Here is a 27,777-nt window from a genome sequence, read left to right as displayed (position 1 = left end):
AGTCTGATTAAGAAGAGATTATGTTTGGTTGTCCGTATTAAGTATATGTTACAATATAAAGGAACTCACTTTTTTATCAAATAACCTTAGGTTAAAAATATTTTTATAATTAGTACATCACATGATAAGAATATTATTGATTTTTTTATGATTTTTAGAGAATTTTAATTAAATATTAACTTAGTCTTTTTTATCAAACTAATTAAAATGGGTTGCTAGTGAGCTCTAGTTCGCTCATAAAAATATTTAGAATTTTTGGACTACTCTCGTACCCTTAAATAAAGAGCTCTTTTACGGTGATCCATACTACTAAAGGTAGGAGGTAGTATAAATCTAATCCGACGATCTACGTAATTGGATATTTTGATAATTGTAGCAATTTTGTTAAAATTACCCATCATGCTTTTACTAATAGAAAAATCGACGTCGCAAACGTCGGATCGCTAACCCTAGCCAATAGGTAGCAAATGAACTCTCATGCTGAATGCAGTTAAAATGTTAAAACGGCAATGAAATATTACTTTATTTAGAGATATATAACTGCAGTTAATTACTTTCATGCTACATATTTTTCTCTCCAAAATAACCCTAATACTACCATACTACTCACATATACTACCTATACTACCGATAAGAAATGAGTAGTATTCTGACTAATCTGAACCGTTGGACTCTAAAAATATATGGCTCATATTAATTTTGGATCACCGTAAAATTTCTCTAAATAAAATCGAGAGTTAAATAAAAAAATTCATGCGTACAGTAAATTCGCACCGTTCCGAGCAGGCCCGACGGATACGGCTGAATCCCGCGTATGTGCAGGGCCAAGCTGGGGCGATGCGCTTGCACGGATGGATGCAGGTGCGAGCAAGCGATCCAGCAACCAAACATCTATCCTATGTCTGCAACTGCATGTGTCGGTGCTTGGACGAGCGGAGCCTAGCAACCAAACACGCTCTAGGTGGAAAGCCGGAGCCCGGAGGGCTGGAGCTACGACGAGGCGCTCCGGCATCCTCGCCCATCCAGACAAGCCCCAACACGCGTAAGGATCTTTTGTCTGATGACTGTGTTGGAACTTCTAATGAACATGGGAAGAAGTTGAACTTGCTGGCGTCCTGGGATCATCAAGGCATCGACAATAAACTAGCGAGGTTGAAGGGTTCAGCCATGTAGTTGTTGGACATGTTGATCACAGCTGCTCTGGTTTCTTCAGTGATTCTACCTGATGGTGATGCCTCAGCTAAAACGCCCGCCTCAAATCATTATTAACAGTTGCTAATAGATTCAATGATTCATCGACCACCCTAATTTATCATCGCTGCTGATTGATGATGATTAAACGATGGAAATGCAGTTAGGGTATCCCCGTCAAGTTGTGTCATGTGTCAATAATTGGGTCAATGCTCATGTGCTAACTGTAGTAGTAACAGAAATGGAAGGAACAGAGTGTGTGTATCTCTGTCTCCTTGAGCACATGCCTCCACTTTACGATCTCCAAGGGATCACATACATATCCACATGGTAAAATATGCAGGATAATGATATTTTCTATTGTTTTAGTTGAATACATAATATGAGAGGATACTGAAGATATTGCAACATATATCTTAATATGCTGAATCTCTAGAATAAAAATACATAATATGTTCAGCACCATAAGAGAGAGAGAGAGAGAGAGAGAGAGAGAGAGAGAGAGAGAGAGAGAGAGAGAGAGAGAGAGAGAGAGAGAGAGGACAAAATGTAAGAAACTGGAGAAAGCAAAGAAGCATTTGTCCTATAGTTTGGTCGCGGATGGCTGTCTATCAATGAGAGCGCGAAAGACGATAGTTCATCATCTCAATCGAACAGGAGATTTTTCTCGGCTGTTCAATATGATGGAGGTTAGCATTTCTCCATCGGATTTTTCTTCTGTCTGACCTTGTAGTTAGCACAAGAACGAAAATCTAGTTGCCATGCACGCAATCAATCATCTTCCGCGTTGTACTTGAGCGAGTGACCATGATCTCAAAAAAAAAAAGAAACATGAATCGTCACACTACCTGCCGAAAGAAAAAAAAAGTGAGATTTCCCAACCTACCTATTTACTTGTACAAAAAAAAAGACATTTGTCCACCTACTTATTCAACCGTGCAATTTTTTTTTTTCAACCTAAGAAAAGTCAGGTTTCAAAAAGAACAAAAACTGAACCGGACCTGTCACCGGCAGACCGTCAATTCTCTCACACTTCCTTGAAATTTCTGATAATCTATATAAGAATGTTTATTAACTAGCTCAATCAAATATAGCTCAAATATGTGCCTCCACCGATCTATCGGTTACCACCTGTTACTAAGATTACCCTCAATTATATTTCTTTCATTTCATTCCCTTCCCGATTCCCTTATCCGTTCCCATTCCTTTTATTTCCTTTCATCTCCAACAGCTTTACTTCGAAGGGAATCGTGAAGGGAAAGGAGAAAAAATCTCATTCTGAAAGAAATAACCTGAAAATCCCATCGTGAAAGGAACCGTTGGAACGCTGAAGGGAACGGGAATCCCTTCACGACGGAAATCTCCCCCGCAAAAGGAAGCCGGTAGGTTCGGTCTAACCTGCTTGTGCAGTGTGCCTTTCACATGCTCACAATGCGTGGAAAACACTAGTGGTGCACAACAAAGGGAAAAGAGACCATTAGAAGCCACAGCGAAGGACCCACGGCATCTCATATTGTTGGAAAGGCATTGTGTATCAGGTACAAAGGGGGGAAGCGATCTAGAGTACACGCCTTGTGGCACCAACAAAGTGGCAGGCAATACAATGGGGAGTATGGGTGTCAAATTCAACACTACTATTCATCTTCAAATTCATTACAGATCTTGGTTCCTCGGTAAAATATACAAATCGGAGCGGTAATACAACAAAAAGTATGCACTGAACAAAATCCGACAAAACGCTCCTCATGGTTTCTCCTCGAAATATAAGCACCGGAAGGGAGGAACATGAGACTAGGATGTGCCGCAGGCTGGTTGCTGCTTACAGGCGCGATGAACCGGATTCTAGCTGGCAAGGTGACTGGGAGAGCTTTTGAACATCGTGTGCCACATGTATGCCCTTGAGAGGACCATCTCAAGCTCGTGGTGCGCCCAGGTCCTGGTGGGAAGGTGCTGAAGGAACATCACCATCTCTTGAAAATCCAGTTTCTGCAGCTTATCTGACCACTGAGGGGACAAATCGGTTTAAACCTAACATCAGGAAATCGAAAATCTCCCAAGCATGACTGAAAGATTGCTATTGTTGTAATAAAACATGTGAACATCATTCAAGGAGACTTTTTAGACCAATATTTATTGCGCGAGCAGGACCTTTCGTTGAATATAATACAACCTAAAGTCCAAGTAATGTGCAGGTGCTAACAGACTAAAAAAGACGATATGCACAAAACAATTACCGATAAGGGGTGTTCTAACTTACAGTTAACAAAAAGCTAGCTGATATGTACACAAGAAAATCTGGTAGATAATCTCCTTCAGCAAGATATGTATCCCACAGGCGTGTCACAAGATGAAAAGGTATCTACAAGTATATGAGACAGGTTGGCAATTTTTCAATGTGTATATGAAATATAAAATCTAGTGTTACAAGACAAACCTCCCGTATCAGAAGGCAATTGAACCAACGGAACGCAAACTGAAGAAAATCCAGTCCTTGTTCTTCGATGTGCTTTGATACAGGTTCTGCATACACCGCAAAAATATGATGTCAAAATAACTTCTTTTCCAGTATGTGGAAAAAAAGAGCTACAAAACTCAATGTTACCTAGATACGGACACGGATGTCAAAATCCGACTCGGATTCGGGTATCCAATTCGGTAAAGAAAATTTGGACACGCGAAATACAACTCGGAATCCGACTCGGATTCGGGGTGTCCAACTCGGCAAAAAAAAATTGACACAGGTGTCTAGGTAACACCGACAAAACTACAAGCAGGTCACATGTCATAAACACTCAATGACTACATGCTTTCAAACTGGTGTCTCTACAAATACATGTAGTATTTATCTCCTCAGAAGGGTCCCATAAATCAAAAAAGAGCTACAAAACTACAAGCAGGTCACATGTCATAAACACTGAATGACTACATGGTTTCAAACTGACATCTCTACAAATACATGAACTCCCTCCAGTCCAAAATAAGTGTCGTTTTGGGTTGCGTGCAATCAACTGTTTCAAACTTTGGCTACAAATTACTTTTTATGTATTGAGTTTAGATACTTGAAAATGACATAGGTAGATTTGTCTCGAAAAGTACTTTCATAATAGTATACTTTTGCTATGTTTTATCAATATATTAAAACAAATAGCAGTAGTCAAGGTTGTACTTTGGAGACTGTGTCGATGTCCAAAACGACACTTATTTCGGACTGGAGGGAGTAGTATTTATCTCCTCAAAAGGGTCCCATAAATCCTTAAGTTTCCATTATTCCACCACAATTATTTTAGTTGGAAGGGCCCATATGAGATAAGAGGAGGAAAAAATGCCAGAAAAGTAGAACCAGAAGTGGTAATACATGAGAATCAGTGAACATTACCATCTATACGACGAACTAGTTCCTTCAATCTAAAAACAAGACGCTGAATTCCTGGTTGCGCAAAGGTGTAATGGTCCTGCATTCCGTCAAGAAACTTTGAGAGACACCAATAGCAGTCCGCTTCTATGTTAGAAATGTCTTGCGGTGAAAGATCGTCCATAGACCAAGTGTCCATGTTGCCCTCTAGGTGCTCTGATAAGAACACGACCAAGAATGGCGTAACAAGGTCATTTATTCCTTGAACATAGCCACTTGCTGGGTGACGAATGGCCCTGAAATTGCCATATTAATGAATAATGAAGAAAATCAAATAACAACTATAACCCTGGCTGTATCAAATACGAATAAAATAGGCAAAGGATGAAAATATGTAGTAAAAGTCATGTTTGCGCCAAGTCAGAGCTGGTCTGCATGTAGATGAGAATTTTCTCAAAGGATTAAAAGAGCCATGTTACTGCCAAAACAAGAAAATAAACTTGGAATACATTAAGTGTCAAGAAAAAGTACACTCAATACAGGTTATATACTAGCACAAAGACCGAAGATATGTAAGTACTAGAAAATGAAGAAATCGTGTTTGCGCAGACAGAAATGGTCTGCATGTGGGTGAGATAGAGAATCTATGTGAACAGAATCAAATAATCATAATAGTGCAATAATTTGAAAAGCGTTCAGGATTGAGATTCATATATTAAGATATCAAGAAAACTAAGACTCAATCTATGGCAAACTAGTTATAAGGAATTAAGACAAGAGCACATTCGGTGCATAATTCTGTCCACTTAATCAAGCTTTCCACAGAGCACATAAAGTTGCAATGGAAAAAGATAATTTTCACAAAAGCTAGTAATTTCCACACTGACAACAAGCATAATTGCACTAGGCCGACTATCACCAGGAGGAAAAATGATTCATTAAAACGTGACAAGATGCATATTTTTTCACTGGTGAACAAATAAAAACGAACCAGCCAAGTTCACACCTTACCATGTATATAAGATGCGTTCTAGAGATTTCTGAATTTGAGGGTTCTGAAAAAATGTAACATCAGGTACAGTTCTTGGGCAATCAACTGCGATCTACAGGCCAACATGTGATTGTAAGATGATTGTTTTTAAGAAAATAGGGTGAGGGAGTGAGCCTGTAAGTTTGAAGCCAAAAAAGTTACCTGGCGAAGCATAGTAATCTCTTCATCTGAGCGTTCACTATCCGGAATATCATAATATTGAGAAACACATTCTACATACTCAAGTCTTTTTCTTGTTAGAACACCTTCTCGCCTATCTTTATTCGGTGGTGCGTGTCCCTGTAACCAGCTATATTAAATTCAAAAATTGAAACAGCACATTCAAAAGAGGTCACATGATGTTTACACTAATCATGTCTACTCACCAAAAGAAGCCTCCATATGTTAGGTCGCATATATGGGGGCACACCGCTCCAAGATAATTCACGCAATTTGTCTACATAATGGAGGATAAACAGTGGATGTCAAATGAATTCAAGATAATCTAGAAGAATCAAAAGACATATTAAAAGTTGACAATTAATCTAGAACCTAATGAGAATGAACTCTGAGATAGAAATTGATGGGTTGTTCTTTTACTTTTATTGATTGAGCATATTTAAGGTAGAAAGAACGGATGTTCACTTGTAAATGAACCGACTATATGGTGCAAAGTGGGGGGGGGGGGGGGGGGGGAAGGCGCTGATCGGACACTTTTTGAAAAAAAAAATCATATATCGTCTAAACAATACATGAAGATACTCTTCCTACTAACGAAAACAGAGGGCAACATTACAACTTCTTGGTTTATGGGTATAAGAAAAATCAGCAGTGAACATTAGACACTGAATCACTAGTGTTCCCAGTATTTGAAATAACTTGTATCGTCAACAAGAACCAGCTTAATTCATAAACAGAAGTGAAAAACATAGCTCCAAAAAAAAAACAGGGAATAACCACTCATTAGATTGTCATCGTAGATAAATTTTACTACTTTTGATCTTTTGCCTTCATGACCAAAATGACAAGAAAAACAACCAAATGGGAAATTAGAAATGATCGACCATGCTCAATATAAGAAAATGAATGTGATTAATACTTCTGAAATACTCTTATTGCACACACAATTGATGATCAATTCAATCTTATATACTTCGAAGAATAATCTGCATACCTAATATAACAGCTGGTCTAGACAGTTCCATCGTGAACTTAGCAATTCTTGCAGAATCTGTAGCTCTAGCCCCAGAAACTAGTCCTTGGGCATCTGGTAAAGAATTTGTGCTACTTGTTGATGGAAGATTTAATTTCTTTGCACTTGCGCTGTCAGATGCGCTTCCAGATGACTGGCCTTCTCCCTGCACAATTATAATTCCATCTGTTATCATATCTTCTTTACAAGTTGAAAGCAATAAAACTAATAGCAAAGTACCTCCTGTGAACCTTCATTACGCTCATCTTCATCACGATCATTCTCAAAGCGTGGTGAAAAGTCAGGAGGTGAAAGAGGCTCAGATCGTCGGGTTAGCAAAACCTTCCCAGGAAAGCTGCGCCCTTTGAGCATTCTGACAGAATTGAGACAAAAACAGCCAAAGATCCTTTGTAAGGTTACAAGCATATAGGCGCAATGGCAATATATACGTCTAATCAAAATATCATAATGAAATTAAGATAGAAATAATGGAACCTGCAAGAATAAAGGTTTGCTTTTTGGCCCTTTTTTTAATAAGAGAGTTAAATTTGAATACACGTGGTATATAGATAAAATTAATAGATCAAGAACATTTATTTGGGATATCTAACCTAGGAACTATACTGAGACTAAGCAACGTATAACCTGCCATTTCATTTGAGATATCTTATTACTCCATTTGGGAGGTTGGGAGGGGGGTGGGGGTGTTAGCAAACCAGTCATGTCTTCTGCTAGCACTCCACAAGCACACTCTAAAAGAAATCACATCTAGCTTAATCGGACTCCAGATGGTAATCTCCAGCATTCACGTAATCAAAAGAGCCGGATACAAGATCCAGTCCATGAAAAACAGTACACATAGTCAAATTCCCCACTCCAAAAACCAGAAGATCGTACCTACCAAACAGACACCATAACAATAGCGTGATTCCACGCCACCAAATGCATCGCGACTCTAGTGAAGAAGCAAAATTCCCCCAGATCCGCCGTATCAGGAACGCGAATACCCGCCAAGATCCCACCGATTCTCCGAAAGGCGCCACCTTCCACGCAGTCTCCCGCCAGAAACACCAGGTTGCACCCCATTTTGCGGGAATCAGATCGAGGAGGGGGAGGAACGGCGAGGGAGGAAGGACCGGCTTACCCTTGCACGTTGCGGAGCGTCTGGTTGAAGCGCCACTCCATGTTGTTGGGGCTCCCGCCGCCACCGCCACCGCCACCGCCGCCGCCGCCGCCGCCGCTGCCGCTCATCGCCGCCGGTTAGCTGGGGTCGCCGGAGTCGGTGGCCGTGGTGGTGGTGGGGAAGGAGGGAGTAACAGCAGGACACTAGCGACTGACTGCGGAAGCCATTCGTTTCGAGGGTTAATTTTTTTTTCCACTATGGCTGATGGCACAGTTTAAAAAACCGCTCACTTAAGATATTATACCAAAATATCATATGGGTCTTACAGAAACTTACTCGTTTGCTATTTTACAATTTTTTTTTTCCGTCAGTGGTAATCTTTTTTTCTTCACCGTAGAAACTAAGTGAAAATGTTTTTTTTTCCCTGGTCGCTTCTCGCTCCTAGTCTAAGCAGGTTTGGTATGGTGGGACTCCCGATGGATAGTGTTTGACCCAGTCTTAGTCTAGGTCCACCTGCATCAGTGACCGGTGTTGTCGGGCGCATTGCCTCTCCCGACGAGGGGTAATTTGGTAAAGAATTTTCTTGGGTCGGTTTGGTGTTTTTGCGCGAAAGGAGGAGGTGGGGGTGTTAGACTTTGCTTTCGGAGGAGCTGTGACATTGCTGTTGTCACGGCGAGCATGTGGTTGAGCCACACGTGGGAGTGGAGTTAGTCGACGCTAGCAGGTCAGAGCAGTCACTCCGTGGCAGAAAGCGCTTTCACACGTCTCCCTTGCCTACTAGAGAAGTACCCCCTCCCACGTGCAGGTGGAACAGGCCCCTTGTGCGAGGAGGCCTAGCCGTTGGCACCCCAGTTTAGGTCCACATGCCGCGTCGGATGGCCACCCTGAGGCTCCACATGTCGTCGGCGGCACCGCTCTCGTCTTCGGTAGGCAAAGGCGGTAGGGGCAAATCTGGTTGGCCGAGGTCCGAGGTCGTGGCAGAGCTGCTGGCGATGAGTGCACCCGAGTGACGTGGCAGAGCAGAAGAGCACGACTATGGCGGGTGGCAGAATTGAGGGAGCAAAAAAGACATTTCCACTCAATTTCCATATCGGCACGGGCAAAAAAGTAAAAGAAAAATACCATGTGGTGAGGGAAAAGGTCATAGAGTGGCAAACCAACAAGTTTCCGTGGGGGCCTAGTGCATTTTGGTACAACATCCTGAGTAAGTAGTTTTAGGGAATGTGACATTCGCTAGAGTGAAAAAAATTAATTAACTCTCAGAAGATATTGGATTGTGGCCTAAGCCTAGCCCATTTTGTAACGGGCTTAGATTAGGATCAGAATGCCTCCTGTTTGTGCAGAAGGCAGCTTTCTTGTGAGAATGCTATACATCGCATAGACTAAAGTAAGTGTGAGTTCGCACATCTCTACTTCCACCTCATGCTCCTTCTTTCTGCCTTATCAGCGGTCGTCGCTGCCTCCAAGCTTCCCATTGCCTCTTGCCCTCCTCTTCCCCCTCCTAGTATCCTCCATCCCCTGCTGGCGCGATGTTCTCCGCCTTCCCTAGATCTATGAAGTTCCTCTCTTTTGTCCCCAACAACAACCATCATGTGCCTAGTCCATCGTTTCCTTCTTCTCACTTTTGATCACGTGTCTATTATCCTGTATATCGGCATCCACATTTCTGCCATGTTTCGTGCCCCCACCTCCAATTTGATCCCCAAACATTAGATTTTGTTTGTTGGAATGGTTCATTTAAATGAGCGTAACAATTTATTTGTTGGAACATTTGGTTTAGACGGACATAGAAATCATTTTTATTTGTTGAAACATCTGATTTAGGAGGATTTATTGAGGTGGTGGTTGGACGAAACTGTGGGAGATGGGACAAAAAATGATGAACTCATAGGGTGCCTTGGAAATGAATTTTTAACACTAGGTTATTCTTAAAAAAGTGATCACTACTCATCTCATCGTGTCTAATTATTTTGAGAATTTTGGTTAACTATTCACTCTTAAATTTCCTATGGTTCCAAGTCCTACATTCCAAACAACTTTTTATGTTTTTTTTTCTGTCCTCTGTTTTCCCACATCATTCTTATGCATTTTCTGTGTTTTCTTTGGTTCCTCTATTTTGCATTCCTCTGCTCCAAATAGGCTCTAAAGTGGTCACGTAACTTCAGTTTGCATAGCTGCTACAGTTGGGTTTGGGACGTGGAGGGGTGGCATCAGGGCCGTTGATTAGCATGTGCAGGGTGGGTGACCGCACAGGGCCCCCACCCTGCAAGGGCCTCACGTAGCCATCAATCCTACTTTACTAATGTTAATTTCTATAATTTTAGGTTATTAATTAGGTCAGCAAGCTATTAATTTAGTCATTTATCTCACTGCGAACAGCTACGTCTCATAAATTTTTATACGAAGATTAGATAGAACTATACTACTAGTACTAAGCATGTTTTAGCCTTTAGGTGTAACTGAATTTTCATCACCCATTCAAATTAGATATTATGGTATAGCATATAGAATATAAATAGACTCTTCACATACCACAACTCTCCTAGATTGAACATTATTATATTTTTATGAATTTCTCAAATATTCCTCTTTTATTTATAAATATTGACCATATATAACATTAATTCTGTTTTTAACAGTACACATACGACTGTATTCGAGAAAAGATATCTTCTTTTCTGAGAGTGTAATTTCAATTTTGCACAGGGCCCCTATATACTGCGGTACGGCCCTGGGTGGCATCAGAGAAAGATGATCTGTGGCCGCTTGAGCGCTTGGATTAGGTGCACTCAACTTAAGCTTGAGCATTTGGGCTGGGTGCAGCAAAGTCAAGTGTTGGACTCTAAAAAAAATAAAGTGTGATCTAGCCATTACTATGGAAGATAGAAGAATACATAGATAGTGGCAAATCAGAGCTATTTCAATGAAAAAGATGCTGGATCGCCAACGCAAACAGAAAGATGGCAAATCCTAAAACACACACACAGTATGGGTGGTAGGTGATTGATCTTCTAGTATGATCGTAGTTGAAGTGAACACAAAAAATAGAGGATAGAGCAGATGATTGAAGCTAACTGAGAGTACTTTTTTTTAGGCTACAAGTAGTTCCCATATCATGCATTGTTAAACCCGTACAAAAGGGCAGGTAATTTAATATAAGAATAAATAACAGACAAAAAGGTTCAGTTCATCGAAGCTACGAATAGTTTAGTCTAAGAAGAAGTGCGCATATAATGAGATAGTTAAAAATACAATAACTAAAAAGAAACGAGCATGCTGCAACTGCGACTGCCACGCGTTTGAAGCATGGGAAGCTGGGTTGCAGGAGTAATGCATCCATGGTTGCATGCTGCTTCTTTTCATATTTCTTGGCTACTCCTCAGCAACCCCGTCATCAGCAAAAGTAGCTGATGTAGCATCTCCATCATCAGCAACCCCATCTGTTAGCAGGAGTGTCATCTCCCTCCGGGGGAGCAGCAGAAGTAGGACCATTGCCATCATGATGCTCTCCATCTTCTTCCTCCTCATTATCTGCAATCGCAACCGGTAAGTTTTGATTGTTACATGTAGAGAAGTAACAAATTCTTAAAAAAAAGAATTAACAAATTCACCAAATGTGGTCCAAAATATCACAGCATAATGAATATGTAATTATTTCTTTAAGTTTTCATTTGTATGAGTAGGAATGTATGTAAGGCAGTAGATCATGTGCGCACCATTCTCTTGTTCCATAGGAACAATATAGATCCTCTTGACTGAAATTGTGAAAAGTCTGCAATAGTAACTTGTTATTATCTTTCATAACCAGCTCAATTAATAACTTGAAAGGAATACAAAAGGACACATAATAGGAACCGAAAACTCACTCCCATGGGACTTCACCAAGGAAGAAACGATCACCCTCCACGTTATCATGGAAAAGAATGAAGTTGTTGTCATATGATGCATCATCTTCTTCATTGTTTACTAAGCCGTCATTAAGTTCGCATGATGGCACTAGGTAATTGAAGAATAGTTAATAACTTGATATTGGTAAATTTAGACTTGTTTATTTATATATTTTGGGTGATGATGTGCTCAAGTATGTTTTGAACTTTTTTCTCAAATAAAACAAGCTTGGTTTTAGTAATCTGTAAGGGTGTACATGATTAAAAAATTGAAGTAAATTGGACACCTTTGTATTGTAATAACTGACAGTTATTTTGCCTATAGAGTCTACTCTTAGAAAATACTAAAAAAGAGGCTATCTAAATTCAAACAAAGAGAACTCAAATCTAGGTGGTAGAGGTGCACAGCCATACCATCCACCAACTGTGCTAGACGTATGTCCTACACAATACGTTCTCTACTATTTGTTTTCCACTTTAAGATTTATAAGCTAGCAAAGCTTCTATGTGTATGGCCATAAAGAAAATATGAAACTTTACAAGCTACTATATATTATGGTAATTCTCCTATCTAAAGAAAAGGTTTAACCCAAGTTGTTCAAGGCTATATATGCCCATAAATACTAAGTAATAAGCAAGATACAGATCCTCCATATATTCAACAAATATGTCATGCCACCAAAATTATATACAAATTAGAAACTAGAACATAACTCTAGGTTTAAAATATGAAATCAAGGTGGAACAGTTTAAGAATTTTTCATGCCTTTCTTAGAAGATTTACTATTTTAACATAATAATTAAGTGCTAGAAACAAGGTGCTGCATTTGAACTATATAGCAGAGGCTACATATACATGTGAATTCATTAACGACCTTTAATCAGCAGATTAACTTATGTGTATGGGACATGGATGCATATCAGAATATCTAACTTACTAGAATAATTGTTGCCCAATCTTTTCAAGGTGAAGGACAATGAAGCATAGCTCTTGTGAACAGCCAAGTTTATCTTCCTGCCAACAACTTCCCCCTGCATGAAAACCTTCACAAACCTTGATGATGACAATCTTGGCTTCACCTCAGCCTCAAGCTCAATAGAAGCATTCATACTCTTCATCTCATCCATATGAGATCAGTCCCAATATGCACTCTATTAGGTATTTAATCAAAATAACAAACTAGCGACAAGCATATCGAAATTGTATGTATATATGTTATTCAAAGAGAGAAATGGAGTAGGGAGAAACCAAATTGGAAAGGTACAAAACTGTAAGCTCATGGGGTTGCTACTTACATTGATCAATGCTCTTTAAAATCTTTGTTGGTCATAATAGGCATATAAAATGGAAAGCCGATCAGGGCTATTTATAACACAACACTAGAGCTAAAGAAAGTTCAATGGGGTGTGTATTTTAGCAAACTCATCCTTGCACACTAAGTTATTTAAAAAAAACCATTCAAACTAGCTATTTTACACTCAATATCTTGTGAATTTGTAGAATAGAAGCTACACTTTATTGTATATACTTCAAGGTGATCATGAATAAGTAATTCTGTCACATTTCTAATAGTGGTTTAGTTCCAAATTTATCCTCCAAATAGTCCAGTACATAGTTTGTGATTTATTTTTTAATTGCACACATATTATTATAATGATATGATATTAAGTTTACTAAACAAAATACAATTGTGAACTAATTTATAAATAATCACATATCATGATAGGATAAGGTTATATAGCATAGCATAATGTTTTGCATATTTAGTATTTATTTGTTTTGCTATATCATGTGCAAATATGATCAAAACTTGAAGTTGTGAGGGTGATATTGAAAAGTTCTCTTTTGATGGAAGAATAACTTTAAATTTGGAAAGATATCAGGACGTGATTGGAAATACATTATCGGTATAAATATGCTTGCGCAATCTATATCTCTAGTATTAAATATCCAATTAATAAAGTTCACCATATCTTGGCATTATATTTTCATATATGTTGCAATGCATTGATGATATAAAAAATAATTGTTGTGCATGGCCATTGATGTATCTATATACAAACAAATCCTTCAGATTTTCTCTTCTTGAATTCTTCATAGACATGGTGAGTAACATGATTCGTCTGGTAGTCCATAGTTCTTATAGATAGGGTGATGAACTTGATTCGTCTGTTAGTCCATAGTTGTTATAGACATGGTGATGAACTTGATTTGTCTGGTAGTTCGTAGTTGTTCATGATAGGGAGACATCCATAGTTGTGAGAAATAATAGTCTGATTTTATTTCTGTAGTAAATGCAGATTAAGGACTGAGCATGCATGATGTTCTTATAGAAATTATTTTTTATTAGTAGTGTTCAATTTAAGTAAAGAGCTTTAGATACGAAATACAATTCCACGCTTATATATATAGCAATGTCATATTCTATATAGAGTTTCATGGCAACTAGTAATACTCCTAGGGATACTGTGTAACAAACATAAAGTAGTAGAGAAATATATCGATTGTAAGATAGTCATATATAAATTTTCTCTCCTTGGTTTTGTTAACACAATCTGCTAGTACACAAAATTAGAAATGAAGAGAATGTCAATGTACTTTCTAGTAGTGGACTAATTAATGAAAACATTATTTTTCTAGCCAAAGGTCTTCACACTTCCGCAAGTGTATAAAATACCAATTCAGATACATGTCTCGTATAGCAATAATAATAACAACAACTTACCAAACATAGCAACATTAATGAAAAATACTCTACAACTAATTAAACAACATGGCTTGCATAGAAAAATGAAATATTTACTTGCATCCGAGATTTCCCATGTCTATCGCAATATAAGTATTAGGAGAACTTCAACTAGACTGACCTGTTACCTTAAGAATACTAAAGAGGTTTGGGAAAATATGGAGATACATGGACATTGTCAGAGTTTTTCTTGAGACGCATAGTTGGATAGGAGCATCTGGCTAGTCCAACAATCCTGCCTTGTATGATAAATAACTCAAACTATAAGCCTTGCTTCAATATCATGGATGCACTACATTTTTCTCTTTGACTTGATGATCAAGCACTTGATTGTCTCTCTGGCAATGTCATTGCCATTTGTGCCTACCTTGACATGCGGAATTGACACACCTTCTCTCGTTCAACCGAAAAGATATTGTTGCTAACAGATCTTTGCCATGGGCCTTTTCTATCCTAGTGCCGATCCATCGTTGACACCATTTATAACCCAAGCAAGAAATGTTGAAGCCAGCACCGGCAGTGCTAATGGTTATTGGGATGGGCTATATGGAGATTGGTGGAGGTAGGGAAACTAGGTCTTGGCTGGTGCTTGCGAGTTGCAAGATACAAGGAGATGGCGAGGCTTTGGCGCGCACGGGACAAATAAGACTATGGAACGGTATGGAGCAATACATGCACTGTATAGTTATCATTGCTATTGTTTGCAATTGACTGCATATCTCAGCAAGAGTACCCAAAGTTTGACGCAGTGGAAGTTGGAGGGCAGACAAAAGGAAGAACTGTGAACCTATCTCCTCTCCATCCCTATAATACCACTAAGGGTAATAAGTTATTCACAATCTAACTCAGACTTACTAAAATAAAGGTGTGAAGATTAACTTTTTTAAGTGACACAAATAAGCCAGCATTCGTTTTGTGATATCGGCAAGAGATTTGCACTTTTTTTAACCATTTGACCATATATCCGGTGTAGACTCATAAAGCAATTAAATCTCAACAAAAGTGCAAAGATAATAAACATAATGCGGTTACTCAACAAGTTGTATCTGCTTGGTGTTCTACCATTGAAACATCTACATGTTTTTCTCTTTGCAGAATTCTTTATATGTGGTAATGCTAAAAAACTATATGCACATTGATTATGAAGGACGATTGGTACAACATACATACTGTTCATTGCTAGCTAGCTAGTTTCACTAGTACAAGAAGTGGGACACTAGTTGAGAACTATACATGTCAGATCATGAAATGTTCAGTCATATAGTGTGCAGATGCACAACATTTTGATCTACTTGCTTTATAGGTGACTTCAGTTAATTGTTGCTTCTTCAGTTGCATCTTTCTTGTCACCTTCATCATGACCTGAAAGAAATTATGTAACACAAACATATGCTCGTATATAAGCAGTTTCAACATGCATCAGTAAATCTAGAAAGAAATTTGTAACCTACAGGTAATACACAAATCTATCTTCAAGTTACCTTTGTCTCTTGATGTTGGGTTTCGGGCAATGTATAATCTTTTAGCAGATGCTAGAAATAACCTGTAGAAAATGCACAACAACATTATTTATTGCCTTTTTGACACAATCTTAATAATTTGATGTTAATTGTTATTACCTAAAAAGCTATAAGACATTTGGAAGTACTTAGCATGAATTCTCCTAACCTTTTGACCTTTCAACTCTCAATAACTTTTAAGCTTGATTTTATCCTTCATATAATTACTTTTAAGCTTGATTTTATCCTTCATATAATTATTCTTTTTCTGAGATAATTGAGATTTTACTTGACACCTACAATGATTTTAACTTGTGCGGAGATTATTATAAAGGGATAGATTGGGAAATGTAATGTATAGCAGTTTAATTATGAAAATACAACAGCACGAGATGGCTTTAGTTTTGCAGTAGTATAAATGTAGGACATAATTAAATGGATCGTTTGAGCCTGGTAACATATTCTTGGTATGATATTGGGATATTAATGAGATGGTTGGCAGATTGCAAACAAGTAATACTTACTCCCATGGAACATCACCAACCAGCATTCGGTCACCCTCGAAATCTTCATACAGAAATATGAACTTGTCACTTATGGAAAAATCTTCTTCTCCCATATTTGCACCTGAACAATCCATGGCTGCATTTATGGAAACCAAATCCAACTTTTAGAACAGTCAATACCTCACCATGGTTAGAAAGAGAGATGGAGGCTATATCAGAACTATAGAATCCTAGCTTCTAGAAAAGTATGTTTTGCTCCCAACAAACTTTGGAGTTACATTTGTTTTAGATTGTAAATCTTTCAATGCTAACATTCTCTCTCCCAGCAATGTTAAGTGTAAATTAACTATTCCGGGCAACTAACAATTAGTCCAGTAGTACAATCATCTTTATTACTCACATACAGGCTTGAATAAATGCCTAGACCAGTTCCTCAAAAAAGAAAATAATTCATTCTAGTTTACAATAAAATTAAAAACGACTTGGGTGGTGGGCCGAGCTGGTCCAAGGATCCGATTAGCCCACACCATTTGATGATATCTTTGTTGAAATTTGGCCCTAAACTGATGATGAGATTGGGCTAGAAAACATTACATAGGTCTTGTCATACTTGTGAACGTAGGCCTCATTTGGGGGTGAGAGCATATTTTCCAAATTCTTTTAGGAAATGATCTGTTTACTTTGAATTTTACAAATTCCTATTCTCCAAATAGATACCGACCTAAGTTATCATAAAAGCTCAAGAGATATGTTATGTGTAGTGAAAAAACCTAATGGCATCTGAGATTTATGTTAATTAAGGAACCAATTAAAGCTTAGATAGTTCCCATATATACTCCATTCCTTTTTATGTTAAGTTTTTTATTAGCCACGATCAATTTTCTAAAATTTCATCATTAATTTGTTTAAAATTATCTAGATTCAATATGTGAACTACTTTTGCTCTTAAAAGCACAACCACAATAGTATAATATAAATTTTTTATGACATATATATGTTCTAAAAAGTTATAGTCGAAGTCACATGTTACCGCAAAATTAAAGTTAACAACACCAATACAATTAAAATAGCAAAGGCCCTAAGAACACATAATATAAATTAGAAAAAGGATGGGATAATATGCACGGAGAAATGAAAAACAGTAGCAGGGTACTTACGACAGAAGAAATTTCTTGTCATCTTGGTGAGGATCCGAGAGAGGGAGTCATAGCTACCATGGGCCCTCAGGTTGATCTTCCTACCAATCGCGTAACCATCCATGTGAACCTTGGCGAACATGTTCGCTTGTGGCCGTGTCTCCATGACCGTGCTGCCTGTCGGCTCAACCACTTTGTTCTCACCGCTAGCAAGCAGCGTCGTGCCTTTCGGTCCATTCACCACGGTGGTGGTGCCAGGTTTTGCTATGACCGTGGAGGTGACAAGGTTGCGCCGGGACGCGTGCACTGGCGGCCAGCCTATGGCAGACGGCAATGGGACGGCACGAGCATCTCTGTTGACAAGAAAAAGAAAACAGCACAATATCTATATGAACATGATACAATGTGGAGCAGGAGTACAAACTGTAGTAATCATGCAACACAAACCTAAGAATAAAGCTAAGTTTAAGATCAAACTTTCATGAGACGACATTGTCAGTGATCTTTACATATTGTGCAAAATAAGAAGACTAATATACATGCATGATGTGATTACACAAATAATCTGAACTACTTTACATAAAAAGTGGTCATCTGAGCTAGATTACAAATACGTCCAAGTTTGAATTGTCCCTCTCGTTCCATCTCAAAAGGCTAGCTTAGGCTTGACAAATCAAAAGTTTTCCCTCTTTAATCTATTTCCCCGCTTTTTCTGTCTTTTATTTACTATCTTCCTTGGAAAACTTCTGTCCCACATTTCAGCGGTGAATGCAGAAGCACATGAAGCCACCTTTTTACCCTCAAAAAGTAAAAATAAAAATAAAAAATGAAGCCACCTTATACTCTTGCTCCCCTTTCCCAAATATCTTTTTAGAAAGATGTGGAAAGGAAAATTTTCATATGTTTGATCTTTTAACAATTTCCAATTTTTGCTTATAAGGCTTAAACAATATACCGAAAAGATTGTAGTGGATTCCTATTTGCGAAATTATTTTACAAAATGAATCTAACAAAAACACTATTTATATGTGACAAAACAAGATATATATATTTTTTACAAATGTTAGTCCTCAAAGTTCAAATGAAAACTTGATGACTTATATCTAGAGATGCGGCGAGTAGTTACCACCAAGTATGCACCCTCAATAAGTCCCCAATATTACACACAACATATTGTGTATCCCATGTTCACGCATATCTTGATATTACAAGTGGGCCACTGTAAGGGTTCGATAATGGTTTGATGCTATTTTTGAGGGGTTTTGGTATATTTAACATAATATTAGTGAACACAGCTTATGTGATTTTTTTTGGTATTTTGCACAACTCTTGCTAATTTTGGTGGTGAAATGTGTAATATAGAAAAACAGAAAAAAGCAAGGAAAAAGGAAATGGAAGCTCATCATCTACCCACATGGCCACCGCCACAGCTGTCCAGTTATTTGGGGCTACTTTAGCATGCACACATCCATAATATAGGGGACATAAAAGTGGTTTTTATCGGAAAGACTGCACTGCGTTGCGCTGCACTAGATAGGGATGGCAATGGGTTAGGTTAGGAGTCAGGTGGAGCAAAACCACGCCCGACCTAAAACCGCGAGACCTAACTAAACCCGACCCCGAAATGCCAAACGGGCAAAAAATGAAACCCGAACCTGCACCCGTCGAGCGCTCGTCGGGTTTCGGGTGCCTGTCGGGTCGGGGAGACTCGCTGATCGGGCGACAATGGGGAGGCCAGGCGAGGGAGCGGAGGGGGAGGCAAGGTGGCTAGGCGGGGTGACAGTGGGGCTATCGGGCGTCGAGGAGGCTAGGCGGGAGCTACTATAGAAATAGGTTTATATGCTAGCCCATCACTGCCGGTTCGTATCATGGACTGACACTAAAAGTCCATTCGAAAAGAACCGGCAGTGAAAATCCACTATCACTGCCAGTTCTAGTCACAAGCTGGCAGTGATAGTACCACTACTGGTTCGTGTTATGAGCTGACAGTGAAATCTTGACTATCATTGTCAGCTCTAGCCACCAACCGGTAGTGATGCTTTCGTGACTAGAGTCGGCAGTAATAATAGATGACAGCTTATTTTTAAAAAATCATAATTTTTTCATACAAAGTCGTATAAGGATAGACTTTACATCAAAACTATAGCCCTCAACGAGAACTACAACTTTGTAGTTGAAAACTTTTTCATTTGATATCATTTAGATATCGAAATAATCATTTGAAGTTTTAGATAAAAGATGTCAAAAAGATTGTATATGCTAATTGTATCACTAGTATTTTTGTGGTGGGATGATAAGGACGTATCACGCGAGTTAAGAGGTTCCGAGTTCGAGTGCCACGAACCGCACGCGTGCGTATTTCGAGCAAAAATCGTGTGACTTGTGACTTGTGCGGGCGTGGGGGTTCCTCGAGTGCAAAAAATATATATATTTTCAATTTTTCTAGCCCCAAAAAGATTGATTCAGTGCACGACTATCACTGCCGACTGAAACTTTTAACCGACAGTAATAACCCCTTCACTGCCGGTCCCCGGATCGGCATTGATAGTCGAGGACTATCACTTCTTATTGCCCACTACCGGCTCCAAAACTAGCAGTAAAACCCCCTTATGGGCCAGCAATGAAGGGTTTTTTTTTTCTAGTAGTGGGCGCCGGTACGGAGAGGGTAGAGGAACGGCGTCGGCATGGAAGGGTGGAGGTGTGGTGCTGGCACGGAGAGTCAGACTGTCGAAGGGGTGACGTCTACGCGGAGAGTGCAGTGACGGCGCAGAGCCACGGAAGGGCCAAGGAGGGGTGGCAGCGGGGCCAGGCAGAGAGGCTGAGGTGGGGAGAGGTGGACACGGGGTGGCGGCCAGGCAGGGAGGCCGCCCAGGAGGGGTGTTGTTCGGGTGGGAGGCCCAAGGCTGGGGTGGGGAGTAGGGAAGGTTGAGGGGTGGGGATGCTAAGGTTGAATGGGCTAAAGGCGAGTTTGATCAGGGTGGGAGTTGAGTGTATTTTGGGTGATTCGATGGGTCCTCGTAGGTGAAAATTGAAACTTAATCTAACCTGACTCGGTTTGGATATCCAACCTGATAGACCATAGACGAAAAATAAAATCTAACCTAGACCCATTGAATAAAGAACTCGCAAGTACCCTGACCCACAAGTCTAATTACCATCCATAGCACCACACGGGGGAGCAGTCATGCCTGCTGCCCTCATCATTGCGGCATGCACCCCTGCGGTGATTATTCCCTCTTGCATACCCAAAGATTTTGTGTACTACGTAGGTATGCATCTCATTCGGGTCTCTGCTCCATAACGGTCCCAAAAGTGTACTGTCTTGTATCTATGGTACAACCCAATCTGGACTGTAACGTAGTAAAGAAGGAGCCTTCGTGGAACAGGAATTGTTGAGCAGGGGCTTTTTGGAATCAGATCCAAATCCTACGACTTTACCCCGATAAAATCAAATGGAAACAATGATACGTGAGAGGCTGAGCAGTAGACTGACGTCGGACAATATAGTAATGGTATCACAGTAACAAAAACATATGATTTTACTGTTCACAAAATATTGTAACGTTGACTCTCATTCGTCCACATGAGATCCAATGGCTCACATGGAGTGAAGTCACCGTGACTTTACTCCATTATAAAGTCAGAGCATCCTATTCCTTCAGAATTATTTCGAATGATTAGAATTATTTCGAATGAAATGAATTTTATGTAAATATGGTATTCAGTATATAATTTATCTCTGAACTTGTGTATTATTTTCTGAATTTGTTATCAGATTTGCAACTAGATGGATCTTCCTGAGCTCGTAATATAATTTTTTGACAGTTCAGTGAATTGATCAGGTGTAAGTCCAAATTAAATGCCATATGCATCGATGTCGAGCATTATCGCCAGCATGTTGGGGTGAATCGTCCAGTTCCTCATGCATCAAGCAAAGAGCAGGTCATCCATGCCTCACTCTTTCCCTCTACATCTATCCATGCACCCATTATTCATCAAGCATGCATTTGAGTACCATGAAACTAGCAGTGCCAGAAATTCAGAGAACTCCACATGCAACATTGCAGAGTGCTACGGAGTTATCTCCATTGTGATATCTCTACCTCCATGCGTATATGCAATTTATAAACGATCTCCTTTATCTACGTACATATATATACTCATTTCTATATCTATGGTCCTCCAAGAGACTGAATTTACATATGGAAGTAGCAGAGAAAGGTGATCACAATATTTTTTAGCTTCAAACATGTTTATATCTAGCTATCTCCCTGTCTTAAAATTACTAATATTTAGTGAAATAGATTTTGAAGGGAATTCATCGCATATATATTAATATATAAACTGTAAGTACATCTTGTCATGAGCTCTTGGATAAGAATCTTTCCGCAATAATTTCTAAATTCAGTTCTAAGCACACGAGGACCTGCAGAATACTAATTTGTGGGTGGTGCAAAATGTTCATGATTGCAATCATTTGTACGTAGAACACTCTGATCGTCCCTTTTTTATTATTATATACATACTTTTGTAGTTTTGTTAATGATTGCAAGTACTCCTTTACATCTTTCGCTCACGTCCATATATAACCCATGTCAAATCAAGTCTCACTATAAAAGAAAAAATGAGAATACCTGAGAGAAATTAGATATATATGGAGCTGTTTGGTAGAACTTTCTTGGAGCTGGTTATCTTTGGTTATAGAAATTTTTAGAGCTAGAGGTATAAGTAGATTGAGGGTTTTGGTTTAGTCATCTTGTTTTTATTTTTAAATTAAAAATAAATTATTTAAACTATTTTATTTTTATCATATAAACTTTAAATCTTACATAAATTTTAAAGCTAGAGCTATGCTAAATAAGATCTATATTTAATTTTGAACTCCAAGTCTGAACCGAAGATCTTGACGTGGTGGGCCGTACGCCCACACCTCTCACAACTGAGGTATGATGCTTAGTCCTTAAATCAAGTCCAATTATAAAGCTCTCAATTTCGCCTCGAGAAACAATTGAAGCCCCATCATCGAAGTACACTAATTGCCCAGCCAATCAGCAACATTTTCTGAACCACAGGAGAACCATAGAGCACTACAATGGGCTTCGGTGATCAAACACTAAATGGTGCAGTAGTTGATGCTCAATGTCGAAAATGGAGATACGTGCATATATGCTTTGCCACTTAAAAACTTAAGCGTTGCGTAATATGTTAATATTTTAGCTCACCTTGGCACGTATGCGGCCGCCGGCGTCCGGTCCTGCTCGGCAGCCGCCTTCTGCTGCCGGGCGGCGAGGCTCCAGGGGTGCATGAAGCCGGTCGGGCTCAGCATGAACGCCGCCGCCACTGCCGTCCAACCACTGCCGGCCGTCATATCACTGCCATGGCCGTGCCTGGTGTTAAGCACATTCGCACTGATGGTAGTGGTGGCGATGCCACTGCTCGTGCCACCGAGGTTGTCGCTGCGGCTGCCTTGGCAACCACCATAGCTCGTTTTGGCGGTGCTGCAACCGGCGGCATGGGAGCTGCTGCCACCAGGAGACAGGGATATGCCGAGGCTGAGGTCGAGATGGCTGTTGAAGCAAGTGTCCCTAGAGCTCGCTTCCTTTGCCCTAATGGTGGTGCTAGCATCAACTCTCTCTTGTCTCCCAAGAGGTGGCGTCTCAAATGACACAAAATTCATCATGAGGATGTATGGATTCACAGAATGATGAGATGGGAGTAGAAGCAGAAGCAAGCTAGAAGAAGAGTGAAGAGAATGTGAACTGTGCACAAGGAGTAAGAGAGAGAGAGTGTGTTGGTGTGCACAAGGAGTAAGAGAGAGAGAGAGAGAGAGAGTGAGTGTTGGTGTGGTGTGGGTAGAAGGTCTATGGTTTGAGAATTAGTGTGTCGGCAGGATATAAGATAGTGGAGTTGTTGATGGAAGGACATGTATAGCATGTACCTGGATATGTAGGTGTACAAATATAGGGGAGGAGAGAAGGGAGGAATAATGATTTCACGCAAGATTTTGTAAAAAGATGGGGGGTATGATGTGCAAAAGATGCCACATGTGTGCCCATGCTAGGGTAGTAGTTCCCATCATGTTGTTTTATGTACCTAGCCATATCATTTTTTTTATCTGTTTCATATATACATGAGATTATATATAGCTTCTATATATAAATTGTGGTTTCAGAAAATGAAGATAAAACGGGGCAAACAAGAAAAAGACTTCGCATCTTTCTTGGCGGTGATTTATTTTCGACGGGCTAGTCATAAATAATTCCATGCTGTTCTATTTTCTAGTGTATCCCCTGATGGTTAACCACCCAAAATATTATTCGTGGTAGTTTTGAACCGCAAAGAATTATCTATATTATGGTAGTGAAAGTAGCAAATAATGTTGCCGAGACATTAATTGAGCGTATGCAACACCCGCAAGTTACCAGTAAATGACTTATTGAGAGGACCGTCTGTGATATCTCTATTATAGTTGGGTTTGTGTACGGTCTATGATATCATGTAAGTTTCGTGAAATTCTATAGTAGTGAATGCCTTTTTTTTCTTCACATAGAGTAGGAGTTTGCGATTTCTCTTGGCTTTCATCCGTACAATCTCCCTTATTTTTCTCTCTCCTTTTGCTTTTCCCGACATCGCTCCGCTCCTTGAGATGTCTCTTCTTCTATCATCCCCACAACCCTAACCTACAACACCAGCTCTGCCTATTCGGACAACACAAGTTGGTTCAGTCCTTGCCACCATTGGTGACATATCGTTCCCTTCGCTGAAGGAAATTCAAAATATAATCAATACGGTGTGATCTTCTCTCAAATTCTCATTATACTACTTTAAAAACATGTCTGGTTTGAAGATCAACTACATGAAGAGTGAGGTTTTTGCAATGGGCCTTTTAGAAGAGGAACACAATAGAGTTGCTGACATGTTTAACTGCAATACTGGTCATTTTCCTATCAAATACTTGTGGTTGCCAGTCATTCACTCATACTCGAGAGTTGCTGATTTAAATTATGTGAATCTGAAAGTAGCCAAGAAATTAGCACCATGGCAATGTTCACATTTGTCCTATAGGGGCGAATCTGTCCTCATTGAGAGTAGCCTGGTTCTATCCCAACTTATACAATGGGAGAGTACCTGCTTCTAGAAACTATTCATCAGAGGCTTCATACTGATAGAGCAATTTTTTTCTGGCATGGTAAAATGGGAAGAGATGTGTAAACCAAAAGAGTTTGGTGGCTTGGACTTCTCAGACATTAGAGTGATGAACTCTTGCCTTCTATCCAAATGGATTTACAAAATTGAAAATGGAAACACAGAACTTTGCAGTGTCCTGCTGAGGAAGAAATATTTGGGAGAGTAACTTTTACAACAGTAAAGTAGAGGGGGATCACAGTTCTGGAAAGGAATACATGCTGTTAAGGATGACTTCTTCAGAGTAGTTGCATACTCTATAAATGATGGAAAACGTGTGAGATTTTGGTAGGATGTCTGTGTATCTAAAAATGCCCACTAAAGGTTGCTTTCCCAAAAATATTCAAAATATGCAACCAACAAATTCAGACGGTTGCAGAGATGCATAAGAAGGTGAATGGCTTTTAACTTTCAGAAGGACATTTGGTCCAGTAAAGGTAACCGAATGGGAAGAGTTGCAAAACTAATTGTAGCATATAGTTTTATCAAATGGGAGAGACACAATCAAATGGGAGTTAGAGAAATCTGGTGTGTGTAGTACCAGATCAATGTACAGGTTTCTAACTTGTCAAGGAATGGAGAATCGAAGAATGCAGGAAATTTGGATAGCAAGGATACCTTTGAAGATAAAAAAAAATTCTCTGGCTCTTAAATAGAGATATAATGCAATCGGCAGATCAACTTCGGAAGAAGAACTGGCAAGGGTTAGAATGGTGTAAACTGCGTGGACAAGCTGAAACAGCCAAACACATCATGTTTTCATGCGCCACGGAAAAATTTATTTGGTGCTTACTTAGAGATACCTTTCTTTGGGAAAGAGTACCGCAAAGCCTAACCCAATTCAATTCTTTTTAGTACTCACAAATGGTGTCAAAGCTAATGCAATGTGGATAGGGCTACTAGCAGCCAAGGGGAAAAAATCGGCGAAATTTTGCGAATTTCGTTTATTTCGGTTCAAATCGAAATTGGCTCATTTAGGTAAATAATTTTCGGCTCAGTTTGAATGGACCTGGTCCCAATTAATAGAGGAATCTAAGCCAATCCAAATCTAACCTTAACTCCCCAAATGTGCAGCCGGTTTTCACAAATTTAATTTTTCCTTCACGTTATCCTCTTGCCTCTACCGACGGCCGAGCCTCTCGTCCGCGAGCGGCGGCAGTCCGTCTCTCGTTGCACCAGAGCAGTGGCCGCGGAGCCTCTACGTCCGCACGTCTTCTTGCCTCCCTCGTCCCACCCGAGTGGCGGCGATGCTGCCTGGCCTCATCCGTGACCCCACGCCGCTGCAGACGTCCCGCCGTCCTCCAGGACCCCACGCTGCTACAGAAGTTCCACGATAGCCCACAGGTTCGTAGCTTTTCTTGTTTTATTCCCCCTTTTTGTTCTAGTGTTTATCTTGCGTTCTTGCTTAAGTGTTGTATTATCGCTGCGCCCCTCTACGGCCCGTGGTTCTACCGTGCCACAACCCTCCAGTGCTGCGCATGGCATCCGAGGGCATTGCTACCACTGCTGTAGTCCCAACTTGTGTATGCTGCCAATTTTTTTGTTCTTGTTTTTTGTTCTTAATTACCTTTCTGAATTGGACAACCTATGGCCAGTAGATTTTTACGTTTAGCACTGGGTGATGTATTTGTGTATCTGCATTTGGTGTTGATTGTCTCAGATGTCTCAGATTGTCTACGGAGTTTAGGTCGACATAGCATGATTTCAGGTCTTTGCTCCGGACCACTATAACTCTTCTTCATATTGTAGCGGTAACTTATATACTTCCTCCCAAACCTGACAGTATTCTTAACCCTCAAAGAGAGAAAATATTGATGTCTGTGGGGCCAATGTCTGAATGGGACTTCTTGATTCTTTTCAAATGTCATTTGGCTTGGTAAAAACAATGATAATGTATTCTGTCTTCAGTACAGTTCCAAACAATAGTTCTTGTTTGCAAATTTAGTTAGATTGATTGTGACATACATCGTAATTATTTATATTTTTTTTTGTCTAAATTTGCTGTCAAACCGGGGCTCAATTGTTCCAACTAGCGAATTTTGGTCAAACTTTGGTCAAAAATTAAGAATTTTGGTTAGGTCACTTTGTCCGAAATTTTCAAAATTTCACCCGAATTTTATAAATTTCGGTGATTTCGTCCGTGGGCAAATAAACAGTCAGCGAAACTTTGAACCCTGCTAGCAGCTGTGTGCTGGACCCTGTGGCTAACACGCAATGACATTGCCTTTAGAGATGTTGTAGCAGCATCCCCGCTTGCTGTAGCTTACAGAATGCTATCGTTTCTGCAGAGATGGAAACCAAGCGAAGATGGAGGCGATGGTGGAACAGAACAAATCAAGCTGCAACTGGTGTGCTTCGGTGGTGGCATCCCGATGATTGATAATGGATAGCTCTTATTCCGCTGGTTACTTTTGCGTTAAATGTAAAGACTTCGTCTAGAAACTCTGTCGTTTCTATGTTAAGTTCTGCAGCTAATACTAGCGTTAGGTTCTTGAGTAGAGTTTGAGGCTTTGTGGGTAGGGCTGTTCTGTGTATCAGTTCCTGCCTCCTCACGCCTAAAAATCATGTAATGCTCTGAATCATGCGTGCTGGTAACCCCAGCGAACTCGTCTTTTGCTTTCTAATAAAGCAGAGCCAAAAGCCTTTGGTCTAATCTTCTCTCAAATTCTTTCGTCGAAAATTTGGAACCATTTATGCTGTTACAGCTCAAGTTTGATCTGTAATTAAATTTTCTAGTTGAATGTCTCCATTCCAGATTTCGAAGCACAACTGCACAAGCTACTCAAACTTATAAATTTCAGTCGATATTCCCCTCGCTGGAAATATACCTAGCACATATCCTCAAATCAATAGAAGTCCTCAGTTGACACAATATTAATGCCCAAAATTTTATTATAAATTTCATAATAGAATATCATAAATAATAACC

General features: G+C 39.7%; 3 protein-coding genes and 1 long non-coding RNA gene across 6 annotated transcripts; 1 reads left to right on the top strand and 3 right to left on the bottom strand.

Annotated features, from left to right (window-relative positions):
• Positions 1-2,780: 2,780 nt before the first annotated feature.
• Positions 2,781-8,157, bottom strand: LOC133900637 (GTPase-activating protein gyp1-like). Of its 2 annotated transcripts, XM_062341832.1 has the most exons (11): positions 8,002-8,157; positions 7,910-7,971; positions 7,006-7,138; positions 6,748-6,931; positions 5,960-6,030; positions 5,736-5,873; positions 5,555-5,646; positions 4,568-4,839; positions 3,626-3,711; positions 3,449-3,550; positions 2,781-3,195 (listed from the first exon to the last, which is right to left on the bottom strand). In XM_062341832.1, exons 1-11 carry the CDS (start codon positions 8,014-8,016, stop codon positions 3,034-3,036), a joined length of 1,317 nt encoding a protein of 438 aa, XP_062197816.1. In that variant the 5' UTR covers positions 8,017-8,157; the 3' UTR covers positions 2,781-3,033. The 2 variants fall into 2 exon arrangements, with proteins under 2 accessions (XP_062197816.1, XP_062197815.1); XM_062341831.1 differs by having other exon boundaries at positions 7,910-8,157.
• A 3,103-nt stretch (positions 8,158-11,260) lies between these two features.
• LOC133900220 (putative auxin-responsive protein IAA28) lies at positions 11,261-12,894 on the bottom strand. The gene is made up of 4 exons (XM_062341340.1): positions 12,714-12,894; positions 11,755-11,884; positions 11,605-11,660; positions 11,261-11,472 (listed from the first exon to the last, which is right to left on the bottom strand). Exons 1-4 carry the CDS (start codon positions 12,892-12,894, stop codon positions 11,261-11,263), a joined length of 579 nt encoding a protein of 192 aa, XP_062197324.1.
• Positions 12,895-15,585: 2,691 nt separating this feature from the next.
• Positions 15,586-23,596, bottom strand: LOC133900012 (auxin-responsive protein IAA27-like). Of its 2 annotated transcripts, none has more exons than XM_062341078.1 (5): positions 22,886-23,596; positions 17,685-18,016; positions 16,566-16,663; positions 16,004-16,065; positions 15,586-15,884 (listed from the first exon to the last, which is right to left on the bottom strand). In XM_062341078.1, the coding sequence occupies exons 1-4, from the start codon at positions 23,341-23,343 to the stop codon at positions 16,045-16,047; spliced, it is 909 nt and encodes a 302-aa protein (XP_062197062.1). In that variant the 5' UTR covers positions 23,344-23,596; the 3' UTR covers positions 15,586-15,884; positions 16,004-16,044. The 2 variants fall into 2 exon arrangements, with proteins under 2 accessions (XP_062197062.1, XP_062197061.1); XM_062341077.1 differs by having other exon boundaries at positions 15,590-15,884; positions 16,546-16,663.
• A 2,326-nt stretch (positions 23,597-25,922) lies between these two features.
• Positions 25,923-27,513, top strand: LOC133900674 (uncharacterized). The gene is made up of 2 exons (XR_009906581.1): positions 25,923-26,192; positions 27,137-27,513. It is a non-coding gene; the product is annotated as an uncharacterized LOC133900674 (long non-coding RNA).
• Positions 27,514-27,777: the final 264 nt, after the last annotated feature.

Source organism: Phragmites australis, chromosome 19, assembly GCF_958298935.1.
Source record: "Phragmites australis chromosome 19, lpPhrAust1.1, whole genome shotgun sequence".
Lineage (NCBI taxonomy): Eukaryota > Viridiplantae > Streptophyta > Magnoliopsida > Poales > Poaceae > Phragmites > Phragmites australis.
This window is presented reverse-complemented; position numbering and strand designations above follow the sequence as displayed.

What these genes read in the sequence shown, in the direction of transcription:
- LOC133900220 (XM_062341340.1), bottom strand. Translation starts at nt 12,894, where the DNA reads ATGAAGAGTATGAATGCTTCTATTGAGCTTGAGGCTGAGGTGAAGCCA. An exon ending in ATTGGGCAACAATTATTCTA is followed by an intron (nt 11,885 to 12,713) that starts GTAAGTTAGATA and finishes TCAATTACCTAG; the next exon opens with TGCCATCATGCGAACTTAAT. An exon ending in CTTGGTGAAGTCCCATGGGA is followed by an intron (nt 11,661 to 11,754) that starts GTGAGTTTTCGG and finishes TTACTATTGCAG; the next exon opens with ACTTTTCACAATTTCAGTCA.
- LOC133900012 (XM_062341077.1), bottom strand. Translation starts at nt 23,343, where the DNA reads ATGATGAATTTTGTGTCATTTGAGACGCCACCTCTTGGGAGACAAGAG. An exon ending in GCGGCCGCATACGTGCCAAG is followed by an intron (nt 18,017 to 22,885) that starts GTGAGCTAAAAT and finishes TCTTGTCAACAG; the next exon opens with AGATGCTCGTGCCGTCCCAT. An exon ending in GTTGGTGATGTTCCATGGGA is followed by an intron (nt 16,066 to 16,545) that starts GTAAGTATTACT and finishes CATTTTCTACAG; the next exon opens with GTTATTTCTAGCATCTGCTA.
- LOC133900637 (XM_062341831.1), bottom strand. Translation starts at nt 8,016, where the DNA reads ATGAGCGGCAGCGGCGGCGGCGGCGGCGGCGGTGGCGGTGGCGGTGGC. An exon ending in ACGCTCCGCAACGTGCAAGG is followed by an intron (nt 7,139 to 7,909) that starts GTAAGCCGGTCC and finishes CAATTCTGTCAG; the next exon opens with AATGCTCAAAGGGCGCAGCT. An exon ending in AGATTACTATGCTTCGCCAG is followed by an intron (nt 5,647 to 5,735) that starts GTAACTTTTTTG and finishes GTTGGCCTGTAG; the next exon opens with ATCGCAGTTGATTGCCCAAG.